Source organism: Electrophorus electricus, chromosome 26 (genome assembly GCF_013358815.1).
Source record: "Electrophorus electricus isolate fEleEle1 chromosome 26, fEleEle1.pri, whole genome shotgun sequence".
Classification (NCBI taxonomy): Eukaryota; Metazoa; Chordata; class Actinopteri; order Gymnotiformes; family Gymnotidae; genus Electrophorus; species Electrophorus electricus.
In genome coordinates, this window is record NC_049560.1 from 3,140,580 (window position 1) to 3,158,677 (window position 18,098).

At 44.2% G+C, this 18,098-nt stretch overlaps 1 protein-coding gene across 2 annotated transcripts; it reads left to right on the forward strand.

Annotated features, from left to right (window-relative positions):
* Positions 1-3,843: 3,843 nt before the first annotated feature.
* mier2 (mesoderm induction early response 1, family member 2) lies at positions 3,844-16,735 on the forward strand. Of its 2 annotated transcripts, none has more exons than XM_035523085.1 (12): positions 3,844-3,867; positions 5,025-5,197; positions 10,990-11,112; positions 11,606-11,720; positions 12,027-12,115; positions 12,214-12,283; positions 12,362-12,513; positions 12,802-12,883; positions 12,989-13,083; positions 13,222-13,352; positions 13,491-13,591; positions 14,397-16,735. In XM_035523085.1, exons 2-12 carry the CDS (start codon positions 5,033-5,035, stop codon positions 14,798-14,800), a joined length of 1,527 nt encoding a protein of 508 aa, XP_035378978.1. In that variant the 5' UTR covers positions 3,844-3,867; positions 5,025-5,032; the 3' UTR covers positions 14,801-16,735. The 2 variants fall into 2 exon arrangements, with proteins under 2 accessions (XP_035378978.1, XP_035378977.1); XM_035523084.1 differs by lacking the exon at positions 3,844-3,867 and adding an exon at positions 4,361-4,777 and having other exon boundaries at positions 11,979-12,115.
* The last annotated feature ends 1,363 nt before the right edge of the window (positions 16,736-18,098 follow it).

Below are 18,098 nucleotides of genomic sequence, written 5' to 3' on the forward strand. Positions count from 1 at the left end.
TATATCGTCCTTAGATGTACACTGCCCCCTGGTGGTCAGGACTGCATGACATATTGCATGTAGACTTCACTAATTACTTCTTGCCTTCTGGCCTATCTCAGTAGTCCAGACATGTCTTACTTCCACCAACATTGTCCCTTCATTAAGCAATCAAATTTTACATGAGTGCAATCAGACACACAAGGCAGTTATATTATTATGTAACTGCCTGAAACTACAAGAAACCTAAACCACAAAGACAGAGACACAATGAGCAGATAATAAGTACAGTGGAGGGACTTGGGATGGAACCATTACTAAAAGCATTAACTTTTCATTTGTAAATACGGCTTGGCTTGTTGAATTAATTACAACTAAACTTTAATGCTGAAGTGATTAATGATATTTAAATCCATAATTATGCTTTTGCAAAGCCTCTGTACATTAAAGGTGTTCTGTGGTATTTTTATGGTATAGTCCCATGAACAAAAATAAAGATAAGCATAACATGTTGAGATACTCTACTTTCCAAATACAACTGTTTATCTCACTGTGAGTCCAAATGGCTGAAGTTTTGACTTCAGTTTAAAAGTCCCAGTTTTGCTCATAAAGTTTATAAGGACAGCATGCACCCAGTCAGGCAGGGTTCTATCCACAACATGCCTGTGAAACAGGACGGCTCAAACCCGCACACACACGGAAGGTGGAGTAGATTGGAAAGTGTGAAAACAGTGCGCAGCTGGACTCCCAGACTGGGCAGAGTCAAGATTTATAGATTTACTTAAAATTCAGTCAGGGTTAGTTTTTAATTGTCAGGGAAAAGCAGAAATCATACAGGTGTAATATTAAGTATAATATTAAAAATATTGTTTTATTACTTTTTTTTAGTTGTCACTTTTAATCTTCTATTGTCTTGATCTTGAAAAGACCTAAAATTATATCTGACTCCTCCTAGCGATGTCATTGACACTATGTTCCCTCTTACAGAGACCATTACATTCACACCACCAACTACCCAATCACATCTTAGCTGCCTTGCGAATGCCATGTCCATCTCAAAGAACTGCAGGAGACTTCCTGAGATTCCATGTGAGGTCATACACTTGCGTTCGGAAAGCCAAAGTTTTTGTCTGTTTATTTATTTTAGGAAAAGGATGGTCTCTGTCCTGAGCCATTTTCAGCATGTGCACAAGCTATTTAAACTTTTGAATCCACAATTTATTTATGAAATTCAAACACGCCAGCGTGCCTCCCACCCGCAGCCTTTTGTGTGACTAAGGACACAGACACTGGGGTTGGCACTTTGTGTGGCGCTTTGAAATTCTTAATCAGTTCCAAGCTTTTAAGCTTCATGTGTCTTTGCGTCTTACTCATTACACTGCCACACAAAACTCCTCTGACTTCCTTTTGATCCATATTATGAGAATATGATTTTTCAGAAAAACGCACGTTACATGCATGGTGATCTGAAAATAAACAGGCCGAGTTAAAAGAATTCCTGTTACTGGCCAAATTAGAAGTTTTTCAGCATAATATGAATTCTGATGCTCGTAATCCCATGCCGGTCTGTTCCGTATCTGAACACTGAGTGTGACCTTCTGTGTTTCTTTCTACACAGCAAAACATCCAGTGTTAAATTAAGCTGGATGTAAATAAACACTGGCTGACTTCAATCAACACTTCAGTGAAGATGTTAAACCACCACTCACAGTCAAGGATTTGAGAAGGAAGCAGCGCCAGCACTAGCAAATGTCCTGACCTAGCACTTTACACCCAGGGTCCTGGACAACTCCTGCACATCAAATGTTAGTGATCTGCAATACACTGAACCCTTGGAGTGGCTGAGTGGAATGTGTTGGAGGCTTGGAAAACTGGAATGTGCAGTGGAGGGGAACTCCATGGAAGGCATTCAAAAATACCTCTATAGCAGTAAAGGAAGAGGTTAAAGATATATTTGAAAAACCATAGTTAGAATGCTGAGTGTAAGAACCAACAATGGTATAAGAAAACAACAATATTTAAGAACTAAATACTATGGCAATGGTATATTTGCATGAACAGAGGTTTTGCAACTTTTGTTTAAGATGTGGAACTGAACGATTTTATGTGAAAAGTGAAAAATTTGTTATCGACAAGAAATTTCCATGAATGCAGTGCACACAAAATACCTTTACAAATATCAGATGGCTGGATAATCCCTTAGATCAACACAGAACATTTAGCATGGTGTATCTCCATTATTCAGTGAGGTTCCTGATCAAGAGACTTAAATGTGCAGAGAACAAAACCAAACAAAACCTTAACTCTTCTGGGGACGTTCGGGAAAATATTTTAATTAATAAAATACGTGTCAAACAAGTGCATGGTGTGTGTGCTTCTTAAATTTGAAACAACATCTTGTTAACTGTCAAATCAAGGGAAACTCCTTTTCATATTTACGGTGCCTGAGTGTATAGCTACTTCCTGTTCCAATACCCAGCTGTGTGGGCATGCATATTACGAGCAGTAAACAAGCAACTTATAAGTGACGAGTAAAAATACGTGAAAACACTAATTACAAAATCCCAAGATGAGACAAGCCTTTTGAGGCTGTGGGCACATTTGAGAAACAGTTTGTACTGATGTTAAGATAATGTTGCTGTACACCAAACAGAGGCATTTCTGGGAAATAATGATGCTAGAATCAACAAATCTGTGCAGCTCTGCAGTCAATCTGCATCTCAGTCATAAACTGTGTCTCCATCAAACCTGCCTTGCTTTTTAATACCTTTAAAGAATGCCAGTTTTGGGAATATCTTGAAATGACCCTTTTGCTGTTGTTTCACATGTTTGTAGGTTTCACTGTGCTTCGGTATTTTCTCTATGTTGGCCAAACCACAGTATCTTTCCACTGACCCTAAATCAGTTTTACAGTTTCTGATAAAGCAATTAAGTGGGAGTATATAGGCATGTGCAGGCCAAAGATCAGCAAACCTGCAGCTTGTATCTGGACCTGCTGACTTTATCAGCGAGATACACACTTGCCCTGCCCCTGATCTCCTGGTTTCTATGGTTGGCTGTTGGGGCAGAAGGTGTTTAATACCAGGGCTGTTATTGTGAGTTCCCTGCACACGAATCACCCGTTTCTCCTGGTTAACTGTAGACACAAACCATAACAGGTGGATCACACTACCATTTACAGGGATACATCTAAACACACAGATGCCATGTCTTCTCTCTCTGCTGGTTTCAACAGCAACACTGAATGTATTAACAGCTATGGGCAGATAACCAATAAGGTTTAAAGAGTAAGTTATATACTGTTTATTATTTAAATAACCTATATGGTTTAAATAGTAAGTAATATACTGTTTATTAAGTTATAGTAAACCACTCTTTTGATGTCACTTAACTGAACCTTCTGCAACAGTTCATTACCTGATTGTAACTTATTTAGCACAACTGCTTAAGATGCCTTCAGTAGCTGGATTTAACATTTGTAAGAATCCAACTTATTTTGTAAGTAAGGTACTGAATAAACTCCGTGTTATATTATGAACATCACAGATTACGAATCAAGTAAATTTCCTGATATCTGTTTTTAAAAGGGGGACGAACAGTAAGCCAGTATTCCTACTTTGAGAAGAGACATTAAAGTATGATTTTTTTTTAAAAGTTTTGATGAGCTAAGTCATGTTACTTTCCCGAAACAAATTATATATAAAAACGTATCTGTAACAGAACCGTCGTTCTGAAACATCTGAATAAGACTCGGCGCACTTCATTGTAAAACCTCGCGAACTCTCATCATTGTTGGTATAACGTTGCAACAATAAAAACCAAGAAGTTGAAGTAGTCCTACACAACATCCGGGCATTCCACCGCTTGCGCAGACTCGGAATGGCGGAGGTAAGTCAACGAAGGGGCTTGGGGAGGAAAAGGACGATAAAAGGAGCCTTGCGGTGCGCTGTGTTTAAAAGGGTGTTTCATAAAACGCGACAGCGTGCGACGCCGGCGCCGGCGCCGGCTGTTTGGGAAAGCGCACAGCAGGCCGCCGTGCAGATAATGAGGAAGTTAGAAGTGTGTACTCTTCTCCGCCTGGCTTGTACGCGTCCTCTGCGTTGAAGAACCGTTCCCAGTTTGCGTGATAGCGCGCTATGGCAAACAAGAGCACACCGGCTCTACGGTGGTGCTGAACTGGGCTAAAGGTGCGCGCCGAGAGGACCGGCTACGCTTTCCGAAGTTTCTGATGGAAACCGAAGAGACGTGATTAGACAGTGTCACTGCCTCTCTGATTCACGCGTCCCCCCCCCCCCCCCCCCCCCCCCCCCCAAAAAAAAAAAAAAAACTATTTCCTTCTTGTGCCGGTGCGGAGTCGTTCGTTCAGCACCCACTCAGCAGGAAAGCGCCCCGCTCATCTGCTCCGTCAGGTAGCCTCGCCTCGCCTTGTTCGGCGGCAGACCTCTTTAAAACTGCATTTCGTTTCTTCTCCGGCGAAGAGTTTGCCACTTTAACGGAACTCCGTCGCGTTGTGAGTGAGCGCTGGTGCCGTGCCGTGGTAGTTTTCAACGTCCTGAGATGTTCAGCCCCGGCGGAGTTTGGCTGTCGCCGCCTGTCGCCGCCAGTATAGGCCCGCAGGGCGATTGAACTGTGGATTGATCCGTCGCAACGTAGTTATGTCGTCGTGCAGTGCTAAGACTTTCATGGCCCTGTAAAGGATTTCAGGTGTGATAGGCCAATACTGCTAGGCTACGTGTGCTGTTTCCCGTTTTAACGTTTTCAGGAGCGCTGGATGAGAAGCAAGAAGTAGTTGAAATCGGTAGGAAACGATACATTCTGTTATTCTGTTTGCAGTGACATTAAGAGGAAGCCTATACAAACATGTTTTTGGTACTTGCTCCATGGCATCAGATGTGCTGCCCATTGTGTGGCAAAGGATTCCCAGTTATTGCTTGCAGTCATTACAATAGCCTTTATAAACTGAGCATTCTTAGTTTATAACACCCCCCCCCCACACACACACACACACATGCAGGGTTTTTTAAATCTCTGTCACTTTGTTTCAGCTGTCCGAATGGGCTCCACAGATCACCGCCAGGGCCTAGCGCGCGTTCATTGCCTGGGCTATGCCACAACTCTGGAGCTGGCCCCTCAGCCATCCACATCCCTAGAGGAGCAGGAGAGGACCCCGGGGGCCCGGGAGCTTCGGCCCAACACGATGGCCGCACAAGCCTGTTCGGTGAGTTGAGCCTCCCTGCCTTTTTGATCAAATGTTAGCAGAGTTTTATTTTTTAGGAGGTTAGACGGGAAGGGTAATTTGGTGGGAAGTGGTTTGTGGTACGCTGTCACACCAGTTCAATGTCCATGGCTTTGTGTGTCAAGATTTTCTTTTGTGATAAGATGTTCTGTACAGATGTTCTAAATTCTTTACACTTTCCATGATGTATACAGATCAGGTGGTAGGCATCTTCTCTGCTTATACGGATTATTTTATGTATACAGATCAAATATCTGATTTTTGATCATGAAAACCTCTATGGCTTCCAGGGTAGGCCATTTAATCTGTTGCCATTGTCACACTGGGTGATGAGGTGCGTTCCTGTACATGAGGCAGACTGTTAGAGAAGTCTGAATGGGCTTCAGAACTGACCATGCTGATTCTGTTGCTAGTAAGTGAAGGAAAATAAGCTTGTTCATGGAATGCATGGCACTGCCAGCGCACACTACCTCCAACATGTTTCACAAATAAAGTGGTATAGCTTGGATCAACCGCCATTGTTTTTAATTTAATGGAAGTTCTAAGAAGTACTAGTCGCTGAATTCAAAATGGTTGCCAAGGGACTTTTGTTAATTTCAACAGTCCCTACTGTTCATGACACTTCTGACAACCATGTTTCTGTAGTTCTTATAGAATATAATTCACAATGAAGTTAACAGGATGTGTGAACAAACTTTAACTTGATATCACCAGTGTCATATTGAAAATTAAGAAAGTTTGTCTGTTGATGTGATTGTGCTACATTGAACTGGTCTTATGGAGTAACAACATTTATATTTAGCTGACACGTTTATCCAAAGCAATTTACAATTCTGACCTAGTATGACTTGAGCAACTGAGGGTTAAGGGTCTTGGTCAGAGGCCCAACAGTGGCAACCTGGTGGGACTTGAACTGGTAACCTTCTGATTACTAGTGAAGTACCTTAACCACTGAGACACCACTGCCCTGGTAACAACATGAAACCTAGAGCTGACTATTTGAGCGCAATATTTTTAAATATTTTTTTAAATGTCTGAAACATTTTGATTAGCCTAGGCATTTATATGTGCAGCTTTCTAGGGCTTTTTTAAAATAGAGCAGGTGTACCTGTTTGCTCTCGATACTCTAAGGCCAAAGGGCCAAACTGAAGCAGCGTTCAAAGGCTTTCGTGTTAGAAAGAGAATTCGCACCACCTGTGACCATCGAGCAGGACTGAGGACCACATCTCAGCAGTGCAGCAGATCCCACGGGTATAGAAATGACGTCCTGCTCCCTCTGAGATGCAAAACATCGGTCTGGACTGGTTGGACGTAGGACCCTCACTGAGGTCATCAATAGTGTTTTGACATCCTCTGCACTGCTGGCGGTTTCTTCGAAGGGAGGGAGTCTCTGATTGGCTCGACTGCCTGGGGTTCTCTGTTGACCTTGGCGTTTTTGCTGACCACAGAGATATATTCACATTTGCATTTGCATTTTTGCTGACTGGCCCCTTTTCTGCCTTAGTTTTCAGTAACCACAAGGGAAATGTATGCTTGCAGATATTCCCCGAAATATTCAGAGCGGGGAAAGGATTTTGCGCCTTGACATACCGCGCACACGTGCTAAATGACTGGCAAGCGAACGGTAGACAGCCGTTATGCTGGTGGAAAAGGCAGTCTTTGGAAACCCCTACTTTTTAAGTAGACTGCATTTGGGATTTTCCGTCACAAGTTGGAATTCAATATTTTTGATGCAGCTGCTCACATTTCCGTACTTGTCTCTACCTATGCCCGCGAGAGTACGTGAGAGTTTTGTTGGATCACCGTTCAAATATTTGAATTTGCAATATTTTGGTCATCTGCTGTAGTAGTCTTGCTTGGTCTGCTAGGTCCTGTGCAGCTGGTGAACGTCGGCTCGTTTTGGCAAGCCGGATGCTTTGGCTGATTCTCCGGTTGTTTTTTCTGCCTCCCGATGGTCAGCTTTACTTGTTTTGACCCTTTTTTTTTCCTTTTTGGCCCTCATGTTTTCAGACACGAGCCATCGTATGCATGCATTGGTACTGCAAATGAACAGACTTAAATAATGAGCTAAAAACTGCAATAACATGTAAAACTGCAGTCTCCGTTCCGTGGATCCAGAACCCACTCAAGGGTTTTGTAATTGCTGGTAACGAACAAAACAAAAAAATGTAACAAATTTATTCAAATCAGATCTATAAAAGTCACTGCCAGATCTCTCTTCTCCTTACCCAGATGTAACAACAGATTGGCAAGTTAGTTAGAGTAACTGTTCACTTAACTACCAGTAGCTGTAAAATCTAGAACTGGAAATTAGATTTGAGGTTGAAAAAGGTGAATACATAGAAAGCTTGGGTTAGACTTTCATAGGGTTCAGTCATTTGTTGTGGTCTTCAATAATTGTCTTCAAGCATTGCGGTATTGTAAACTCAAAATAGAACAACAAACCTCTTAATTCCTAAGTACTTCTGCAGTTAAATCAAAATATAATATATAAAACATGCCCTTCAAATTAGTTTAACCACAATAATAAAGTGAGTGTGTATGTGAGTGTGTGCGTGTGTGGGACACACCTACTCTTTATGTTTACAATTTTCTACATTTAAAAAAAACAGGAAAGGTATCAGACCAGTGAAATAAGTTGTGATTATGCTGTAATAGTCGATATTTGTTTATCTTAGATTTTAGATTCTTCAAAGTAACTGTCCTTTACTTTGACAGCTTTGCACACTCTTGGTGTTCTCTTAACTAGCTTAATGAGGCACCATCTATGAGGCTTTTCCATTGAAGCCCTTCTCACACATGCAGAGCACTTGTACGGTGAGGGACTAAAGTTCTGAAACAAACTCTTTGTTGAGTGTGTGTGTGTGTGTGTGTGTGTGTGTGTGTGTGTGTATGTATGTATGTATGTATGTATATATATATATGTGTATATATATATGTATATATATATATATATATATATATATATATATATGTGTGTGTGTGTGTATATATATATATATATATATATATATATATATATATGTATATATATATATATGTGTGTATATATATATATATGTGTGTGTGTGTGTATATATATATATATATATATATATATATATATATATATATATATAAGAAAGTGGCTGTTTCATGTTGATCATATTATCTTTATCAACAGTTGGAGCTGTCTGCATGCTTAAAACATCCTTTTAATTGTTTTAATGTTTTGCTGGATTGTACTTTTTATTTGTAGGAATGCAACACAAAAAAGACAAAACATAAACAAAGTTTAAAAAAAAAATGAAGGATTGATTGATTGCTTATAGACGAACAGTCTGTTTAAAGGCCCCTTTTTCATTACAATCAGATTACTGTCGCACCGTGACATGCTCCAAGTGACAGTGTGAGATGTTCATGCAGAATAAATTTGACAGCATTTTTTGTTCTTCTAATTCATCTGCTGCTCTGCAGATCTGTTCAAGTGAAAAGCCGAAAGTGCCCGAGTGTCAAAATGGGAAAAGTCAAGGACTTTTAAAAAAGTGTAAAAGTCGTTATCTTCACGAAATGACACCATGTCTGTGTTATGTTACACTGTTGCTTTCTGATTATAATTGCCAGCCATACTCCAAAATATGTTCCCCGTCAGGTTACCTCACTGCATTGTACCTTATGTAAATAGCAGGTAATGGTATGAGTATGAAAGGGGCCCAGTAAATCTAAATTCACCTTCTTACCCGGGCCCCGATCTGCCTGCCGGATTCCGTGGAGAGCCAAGGATTAGTGAGACAATAGAGGGTGGGGCCGAAAATGGTCGCATGTTATCATGCGTGTTCAAACTTTTCATGTAACAGCGTTGCATGTTATCAGGCTGTGTACAGCTTTGATGGAAAAAGTTTGCAACCCCTTCAGAGTCATCTGAGGTTCTGCATGAACTGTTAAAATGTTCTCTGATCTCCGTGTAAGCCACGATCATGGACAATGTCTTTTAACGTATATCACAAACAAGACCTAATGTATGCAACGTCTTTACTCAACAAAACAGTCACAGTTATTGATGGGGGGGGGGGGGGGCACTGGACAAAGCCCATCAACTAGTTGAGCCTCCTTTATGGACAGGGAGGTTAAGCAAGCGATTTGTCCAGAGCAGCCCCCGCACAGCCGAGGGGAGGCTTCTTATCCCGGGCCTCTGCACAAAACTGTTTCAGCTCATGTATATTTTTGGGATATCTGGCTTGAATTGCCTGTTTTAGATCAACCCGCAGCATTTCAACGGGAGTGTGGTCAGGACTCTGACACGGAAATACGGAAAAATACGGAGCTCATTTAATACATTTCAAATACAGAATTCCTTCTGTTTGTCACACTGTTATTAATTTAATTGTGCATTTTGTATCGTCATGTTGGTGACCCGATCTCTTTTCAATTTTGGATCACAGTCAGCTCTGACGTTCTCTAGAATTTCCCTTTACAACCTTGATTTGATTCTTATTTCATTCCAGTGATTGTTAGCTGTCCCGGTCCTGAGGAACAGGTCATCCCTACACCGTTGTGCTCCCATCATGCTTCGCAGTTAGGATAAGGTTTTGGTGTTGACATGCAACCCTGTGAGCATATGCCCAAAAGTTAGACTATTGTGTACGGTTGGCCTTTTGTTACATTAGTCATGTAGATGCTCCCAGTGACTGCAGTGGGGTTTTAATTATTAGTGTGTGTGTGAGTGTGTGAGTGTGTGGGTGAGTGTGTGTGTGTGTGTGTGTGTGTGTGTGTGTGTGTGTGTGTGAGTATGTATGTGAGCGTGAGCAGTAGCAGATCTCTCATGAACACCACTCATGTTCACGGTTTCTTTAGCTGATGATAAACTAATGAACACAGATGGTATCGAGTGCCCAAGGTAGCTGCAGCTCATTAGCTGGGTTCTCGTCTGCTACGTACACTCCTAGCTTTGTTAGCTGCGCTGCGGAGTAGCGACAGCGCCCAGTTTCTTCAGCCTTCAGTTTGTGGTCTGTGGCGGACTGAGTCTTTTGAAATGCCTTTGTAGTCCTTTTGTCTTAGAAGCGTCAGCAGCTTCTCTGGCCCTCTGAAGTCCCATTTGATCTGGTCGTATTGCACTTGAACAGGATTCTGTCATAGAACACGCACACACAAGTGTGGTTTTTCTCAAATTGCAGGCGGGCCAAACCTCCACCTGCTCTCCCTGTAACATCTCAGTGCTGTTTAGTCTCTTCTCAAGTGGCCCTAAAAGTTGGTGTACTTTTTCCATCAATAAAGCTATGGAAATGTAAAATCCTTTTAGTGTTGTTTGTGTGTATGTGTTAAATAAGATTTATTATTTATTTTTTTGACTTGGATGAAGATCAGATTGCGTGCAAGGAACATTTGAAGCAGAAGTATGGATAATTGATGTAGAAGTGTGGATAATGCCAAGCTTTGAAAGCTTGCCTGTGTGTGTGAGAGAGAGAGAGAGGTAGAGAGAGAGGTAGAGAGAGAGAGAGGTAGAGAGAGAGAGAGAGAGGTAGAGAGAGAGAGAGAGAGAGGTAGAGAGAGAGAGAGAGAGAGAGAGAGAGAGGTAGAGAGAGAGAGAGAGAGAGGTAGAGAGAGAGAGAGAGAGGTGTAGAGAGAGAGAGAGAGAGGTAGAGAGAGAGAGAGAGGTAGAGAGAGAGAGAGAGAGGTAGAGAGAGAGAGGTAGAGAGAGAGAGAGAGAGAGGTAGAGAGAGAGAGAGAGAGAGAGAGAGAGAGAGAGAGAGAGAGGGGCGCGTGGGTTCTCTAACGTGTGCGTGTGTGATTTGTAGGGTGGGGAGCTGCCCCTGGAGGAGCTGCTGGCCCTCTACGGCTACGACATGTCCCGCCGCATGCTGCAGCAGCCGCAGGCCAGCCAGATAGCCACCACGCTGCCTGAAACCACTGTGGACAAGGCAAGTAACACCTCTGCCATCATCACCAAATCATGAAACACCCACCTCTGCCATCATCAACCACAACGTGAAGATTTGGGAAGGGAAAAAACCAAGACGCAGCTAAAGATTCCTGTGCTCCTGGAAAGCTCTAGTGACTAGACATTTTAACCAGTGTCAGTTTTCCCCCTTTTTTCAAACGTTCATGTTACAGCACTGTATTAGACACTTGTATGTAAGGAGCATAATCAAAATGTGTTTTACATATATATTGTGGATTGAGGCTGATATGTAACATGACCTGACACAGCGATTATAAAAACGTGTGTTTTCATCATGTCATTTACTGCCAGGTGTCCCTTGTCAGTTTTGTGTTTTTGAGTCTTAAAACAAGCTCCCAGTGTCTTGAGCAGAACAAAGCTTTGTCTGTGCTGTTTAGGCAAACGGTAAAGACATAGGTTAGCAAGGCTGCTGCTCCATTTCTGATTGGCTGATGGAGTCTTTGCTTGTTCAGATCGCCAAGGATCTGTTCTCCGGAGAGGAGGACGAGGACACGCGGTCTTCAGCCGATGACCTCGCGGCGTCGGTCACCTCCCGTGCTGCTGATCTCGTGCGGTGCCATATAAAAGGTGTGACATCACTGCACCTGATGATGAAGTCACACTTTGACCGAACATGTGAACTTCTAATGCAAGTTCAGCAAGTCGTGCATCAAAAATGTAAATTATTTCAGCAGTAAATAACATATAAAATCATTAAATTAATTGACTCTTTAAACAAGCTTTAATTTAGGGCTTTTGGTTCTAGATTAGACTATTTTAGTGATAAGCTTCTAAAGCCTACCTCTTGTTTGAACCTGAATCCCTTAACTTCCCAAATCGGCACAGCAGTATTCCATTTGTCTGAGCATCCTGTCATGTCGGTGTCCACTCAAGGCCTTCCGGGTGAAGACAAGGACGCAGCAGTCAGCTCCTCGGATGAGGATTCAGACGGCACGTCCGGCCCCTCCAATGACGGACGCAAGGTTGGAAATCGGGTTTCCTGAGTGTGTTGAGAAAAGACAACCGTTGTTTAAAAATCTGAAATGTACATGACATTATTTAATGGTCACGTCTCCTCCAGGACATCATGGTGGGCCCCCAGTACCAGGTCAACATTCCCTCGCTCAGCTCCGCCACGCGCTATGAAAGAGGTGAGGTAGCCTCTCTACTCCCATGCACACCCCTCCGCCCCCACAACTCTTCACTCCATGTCCCCTTTACCCTGTCAGCCTACGAGAGCGAGGACCAGTTGCTATGGACACCGGGCATGCTGTCCGCCCCAACTGTGGAGGAGTTCTTGCTGCAGGTGCAGAGATGCATGGGCCAGGCCGGGGACGTGGACGCCCTCACCTCAGGAGACCTGGTCAAGGACAACGAGCAGGTGCAACCGAAGCCGTTGCACATCAGGAGGGACAGCCAACTAGTAAAACATATGATGCGCAGTAAAGCACATTCCACAGCTGTCCATCATTTACCCTTTAAAATGTTACACCAAAAGCTTAATAACATTTACTGATTGGCAAATGCATGCTTCAAATACATGCTTTCATAAAGTGACATGCGCAGACCCCGGCTGAATGTTTCCCGGTCGATGTTCTTGCTTGGTCGTAAACGGCGCACTGCCTCGCTAGCATCTCATTCGTCGCTTGTCCCGCGGCTTCTTTTGAAGGCCCTCTATGAGCTGGTGAAATGCAACTTCAACACGGACGAGGCTCTGAGGAGACTGTGCTTCAACGTGAAGGTGTTCAGCGGTGAGACAGGCGCGCCCTGACGAGGCTTTCCATCGTCACCTTTTGGCTCCAGTCTGTAACGTATAACCTTGATTTAATTGCCAGTCGACCTTGTATCTTTCCCAGAGGAGCTTTGTGCTTGGAGTGAGGAAGAGTGTCGAAACTTTGAACACGGCTACCGTGTCCATGGAAAGAATTTTCACCTCATACAGGCCAACAAGGTGAGCAGCTATGCAGGAAGTGCCGCTTAATGTAAGCGCACTGACATTCCCTTCAAATCCAGTCTTACAGACCAGTTCATACTACAAAAGAGCTGTTTCTATCTCTCTCACTCTTCCTCCCACCTGTCTTTCTCTCAGGTGCGCACACGCTCTGTGGGCGAGTGTGTGCAGTACTACTACATGTGGAAGAAGTCGGAGCGGCACGAGTATTTTACGCAGCAGGCTACCAAGCTGGGCCGACGGAAGTACCCTCTCCAGTCAGGAACCATGTGCGTGGGAGTGTAGATCCTCGACCCCATAAACCTGCTTAACCACAGCTGGCCACTCAAAGTACACATGTCTAGTGTTAACCTGAGTCTGTCTGAGCTTAATGTGTGTGTGTGTGTGTGTGTGTGTGTGTTTTCCAGGGAGGACGGAGATGCAGACATAGAGCATGGCGAAGTGGACAGCCCGAGCTTGCAACTTCGCCCACCCTCACCACCGGCTGTCCTGCAGGCGGAGCAGCAAGGTACCCCCCCCCACACCACCCACCCCCAGTCACTCCCCTGTCAGCCTCCTATCGGCCTTCCTGCTGCCTCCACCCGCTCACCACAGCTATGCCACACCCACTGCTTCACTGTCAACGCTCTACCCTGCTCTTAGATCTTATTTTTTCCTACTTCATCCCGTCATCATTTAGCTTTGTTTCAACTTGCTGTGCAATCCCACATGCTTATTGGTTTGCGTTGTAATTATTGTTTCCTCCATCTGTTTCTCCATTGGCTTGGTTTCGCCCATATTATGCTCCATTGTTCTGTGCTTTTTTTCTTCTTTTTTTTTTTTGTTGTTGTTTGTTTTTGGTTGTTTTGTTTGTTTTTGTTTTTTTTTGTTTGTTTGCCCGCATGGGGGGTCCAGAGGAGGCAAGCCTGAGGTTGGCAGCTCAGGTGCCGGCCCGGCCGCGAAGGAAACGCACGCCCCGTTTCCTCCTAAAGCCTTGAGCTCGCTGCACAGTGCCCACACGTACCGGTCAGGGCCCCCAGGTAAACACACAGGCAGCAAGTGAGAGGTTGAGGGTGGGTTACCAAAAGCCACATGTCCGACGTTCTGTAGAACATGCTGCCATTTAACTAAAGCTTAAATGACTGCTACACTAAATGTAAATCATGGAAATCTGGCTAGATCTGAAGTTTGGGGGGGGGGGGTGGAATCCATCCTACTGTTAGCTAGAGTAGACAGTTCATGTGTTATAATTGGTTGTCTGTGGTTGGTCTGAGTAGCGTAGTACGAGTTTCACCGGCTGCACCAGACCAGGATTTCCCCGTTTTCTCCTTCAGGTGCCGAGCTGGAGATCAGGGAGCGGGAGTTGTGTGCAGAGCCTCCCTCCAGCCTGCAGAGGGAGCCGTCGCAAAGCTTTTTTCTCCCCCAGAGGCCGGTGGCGGACCGTCTCGGCCCGGCCAGCGTTGCGGCTCTCCCGCGCGGCCGCCCCTACGCCTCCACTCCCCTCCACCAGCGAGACCCAGACGTTCTGGGCTCTGGCCTCCACCACCTCCAGCTGGGCTCTTCCGTCGGACACGGCGCGCCCAGCAGATCCTCCGGGCCACGCCCAACTGACCTCTTTTTCCCCCAGAGCCCCACCCCGCCTCCTGCCATCGCCCCGCCCACCGCCGTCCCAGACTTTGGCGGCGTGCTGTACCGCTGTCCCGGCCCTATCCGGCAGCCACGCCCCCTCACGCAGTGACGGCAGGCATGCCGATCGTTCTGGAAAACATTCCGTGTCTAAGCTGGAGACGCTCCCCCCTCTGCTGTTGGCGTGGGACCTAGGTTTTATTTTTACCTAATCTTGACTTTTTTTTTTTTTTTTTTTTTTTTTTGCCAAAGCACGGCATCACAACGCCTTTCAGGTGGACCAGGTATAAGCTGCAGCAGCAGTGTTCCGGAGAAGAAGAATATTTATATCAAAGAGCTCTTCTTAGGTACACGTGTGAACGCCTTGGTTTTTGAGGGTAATCCTGGTGTCGGTTTTTTCTCTCGCACCCTGTCGGTTGGTTCTCTTGTTTGTAAACGGGCGGTGTCGTTCAGGTCGTGGCGAGATGATGTCAGCTCCCGGCCCTGGCGTTCTCCAGCGAGCAGCTTTTACAGCTGGCCTCGTCACCCGTGACTTCCCCGGGAGAGTTTTCAGCTTCTGCGTGGCGAAACATGTCAGCTGGCTTTGCTTTCTGGTTTTCGCCGTTTACTGAGCGGTTAAAAAAAAGAAAAGAAAACACAGCTTGGAAGGCTTAGGCGTCTGTTTGGCAGGTTTACTGGGGATGTTGAATCTCAATAGCAGTAGGTAGTAGCTTTATTACCATTCAGACTGTCCATTATGTCCCAGTGAACGTGACCCGAAAGGGCCGGAGCCTCAGACTAGTTTGTGTGAACCAGTCACGGTCAGCAGGAACAGAGGCCTTATCCTTTGGCTCTGCACAGGTGCAGTTTACTGACCAATCAGAAGCCAGTGTTGATCCATGTTTGCCATGTTTGTTTGATTTTTTTTTAAAGGAAGCAAGAGATAGCAGCCCTAGCAGGGTGGTGTGCATTTCCTGGTTATTTTTTCCTACTAGAAATACCTAAACGAGCAACTCAGTCTGAATGAACACATCCGTGTGTTTGATTTTAAATCTTGTAGTGGACAGATCTGATGTGAACTCTTAGAGGACATGCATGCAGAAAGCTGCTGTTTGCTCACTCTGTGTCTTTAGTTCAGATTCAGGGACTGAACATAAGTGACTGCAGCCTGTAACAACAGAGGCCCGATCATCATTTTAGAGGATTCAGAGGGGCCCTAAATTGCTTGTTATAATTATTAATTATGAATAGGATATGAAACACTGAGAAGTGCTGGTTATTTTAATATATATATATATATATATATATATATATCTGTCATTTCTTGGGGGGTCATTTTAACAAGCATACAGGGCATTTTTTTATTCTCCTTATCAGAGCTGTAGGCCTGTATTTGAATGATGGGCTGTTTGGGTGAGTCCAGATGGAGTTAGCAGTATGTTTCCTTCTGGCAGTCATCAGTTCACTGCTATCAGAAAGCTGGCAAAGGAAAATAAGGTTTGCAAGTAAAGAGGACCGACCGCTGAGTGGTGGTGGGAAGCTCAGTAAGGTTTGAACGGTGTCACTTCAGTGTTAACAGAATGGCAACAGTTGTTGGATTAGGTCAAAGTATTTGCTATGAACCCCAATTTATTCTTCAAAGGAGCACACTTTGCCCAGCTTTGCTGCTGGAAGCCCAGGGTCCAGCACGGCTGGGTTATTTCCCTGCTCAAGCACACCTGACGTACCTCATCTGGTTTAGCCAGTATGTCAGAGTCGGAGAATCACCAAACCACGGTGGACCCTGGGCCCCAAGACCGCAGCCAGTTACACTTCTGCTACGATTTGATTTCTGCATCACAACAAGCTACAATTAAGTTGGTTAGTAACTGGAAATTCTGGTTATTCAGTGAGTTTCTCAAAATCAAATCTCAAAGCTAACCAATTGCAGTTTAATGATAAAGTTGAGGCTTCATGAATGTACACTTCTGTGAGGTGTTTGAAAGTGGACCTCTTAGTAAATGTCTGTTTTTCCAAAGTTCTTAATCATAACATCTTTCCTTTGCATATAGGCCTTATGTTGTGGGGGGTTTTTATTGGGGGGGGGGGGGGTGATTTAAAAAAAAAATTGTATCATTTTGAAATATCCAATTGTTTATTAGGAAAACCATGTAACAAGAAACCCAAGAGATTGGCTGCTTTGTCATGCGCGTGTGAGTGTAGAGCGGATTGTTCTCTTCACTCCCGCTCTGGCGTTCCCGCTCTGGCGTTCCCGCTCTGGCGTTGTCGGTCTGGTCCCAGCCTTCTCATGCTAGGTTTTCCTTGTGCAATATGAAACCCATTTTCTTCAGGGACATTGATTTTTCTTCTCACAGTCTGGAATTATTGATTTATAAATATTTAAAAAGTTTTTTTATTTTTTATTTTTAATAGTCCGTGACTAAATGCATCCTGAACATTCAGTGCCCTTGATGTGATGTGGTTAATGCTACTGTATCTGGCTCACTGCATACAGTTACTCAGGTTGCACGCAGTTCCTGTTCTGGACAGTCCCTTTGTGTGCCTGTGTGTGTGCGCGCCTGTGTGTGTGTGTGTGTGTGTGTGTGTGTGTGTGCGCCTGTGTGTGTGTGTGTGTGTGTGTGTGCGCGCCTGTGCCTGTGTGTGTGTGAGAGAATCAAAGAGAAAAGCAGTGTCTAATCCAGCACCTGGAGGATCCTAAAGTACTCGAATCCAGCGGGAGACCGAGGCAGCACAGGCCTTGTTCTCGGGGTCGCTCCTGGACTCTGTTCTCACCACCCAAGGTCCTCTGGTGCTGCTCATTCCCTGTCTCTGCTTCTGTTAGCTGGACTGTTTGGATATTTTAGTTTTATTAAGGGATTAGAGACACTGCTTTTCCTTCTTTTTTTTTTTTTAAAAAAAAAAAGCAATTTATACATTATTGCCTGTGTTACATTGATATGTTGTCATTACTGTTATATTTTGTAAATAAAAATGTTTAGGAAAACTCTCAAATTAATGTTTAAACGTCTGGCGCTGAGCCAGGGTAAAATTATAGGTTCTGATTCTCATATTAAACACATTTGTTGTATATTTTCTGCAAATGCATAGATGGAGATGACAACAGAGTCGATGTCTCTTCCTGTATTGTGTGTTAAGCAGTAATGAAGCCCTAGGGTGTGTTTGCCTCTCTACCCAGGAGCTACACGATGTGAATACACCCTTTAAATAGTCCTTTACGGCAGAGTTTCGGCACATGTGAATAGTTTTCTCATTTGAGGGCCGTGAACAGATGAAGGTAATCAGACTAATGAAAAATTGCAGGCGTGCGTCTCCCAGCTGTGCACGCTGCTGAGTTGTGAGGGCTGTTGAATCAAAGCAGTGCGCCAGATGATGAAGACCGCTAATGCAGCGCGTGGGAGGTGCCAGGCAGCGTTCTTGAATTTCATAGCAAT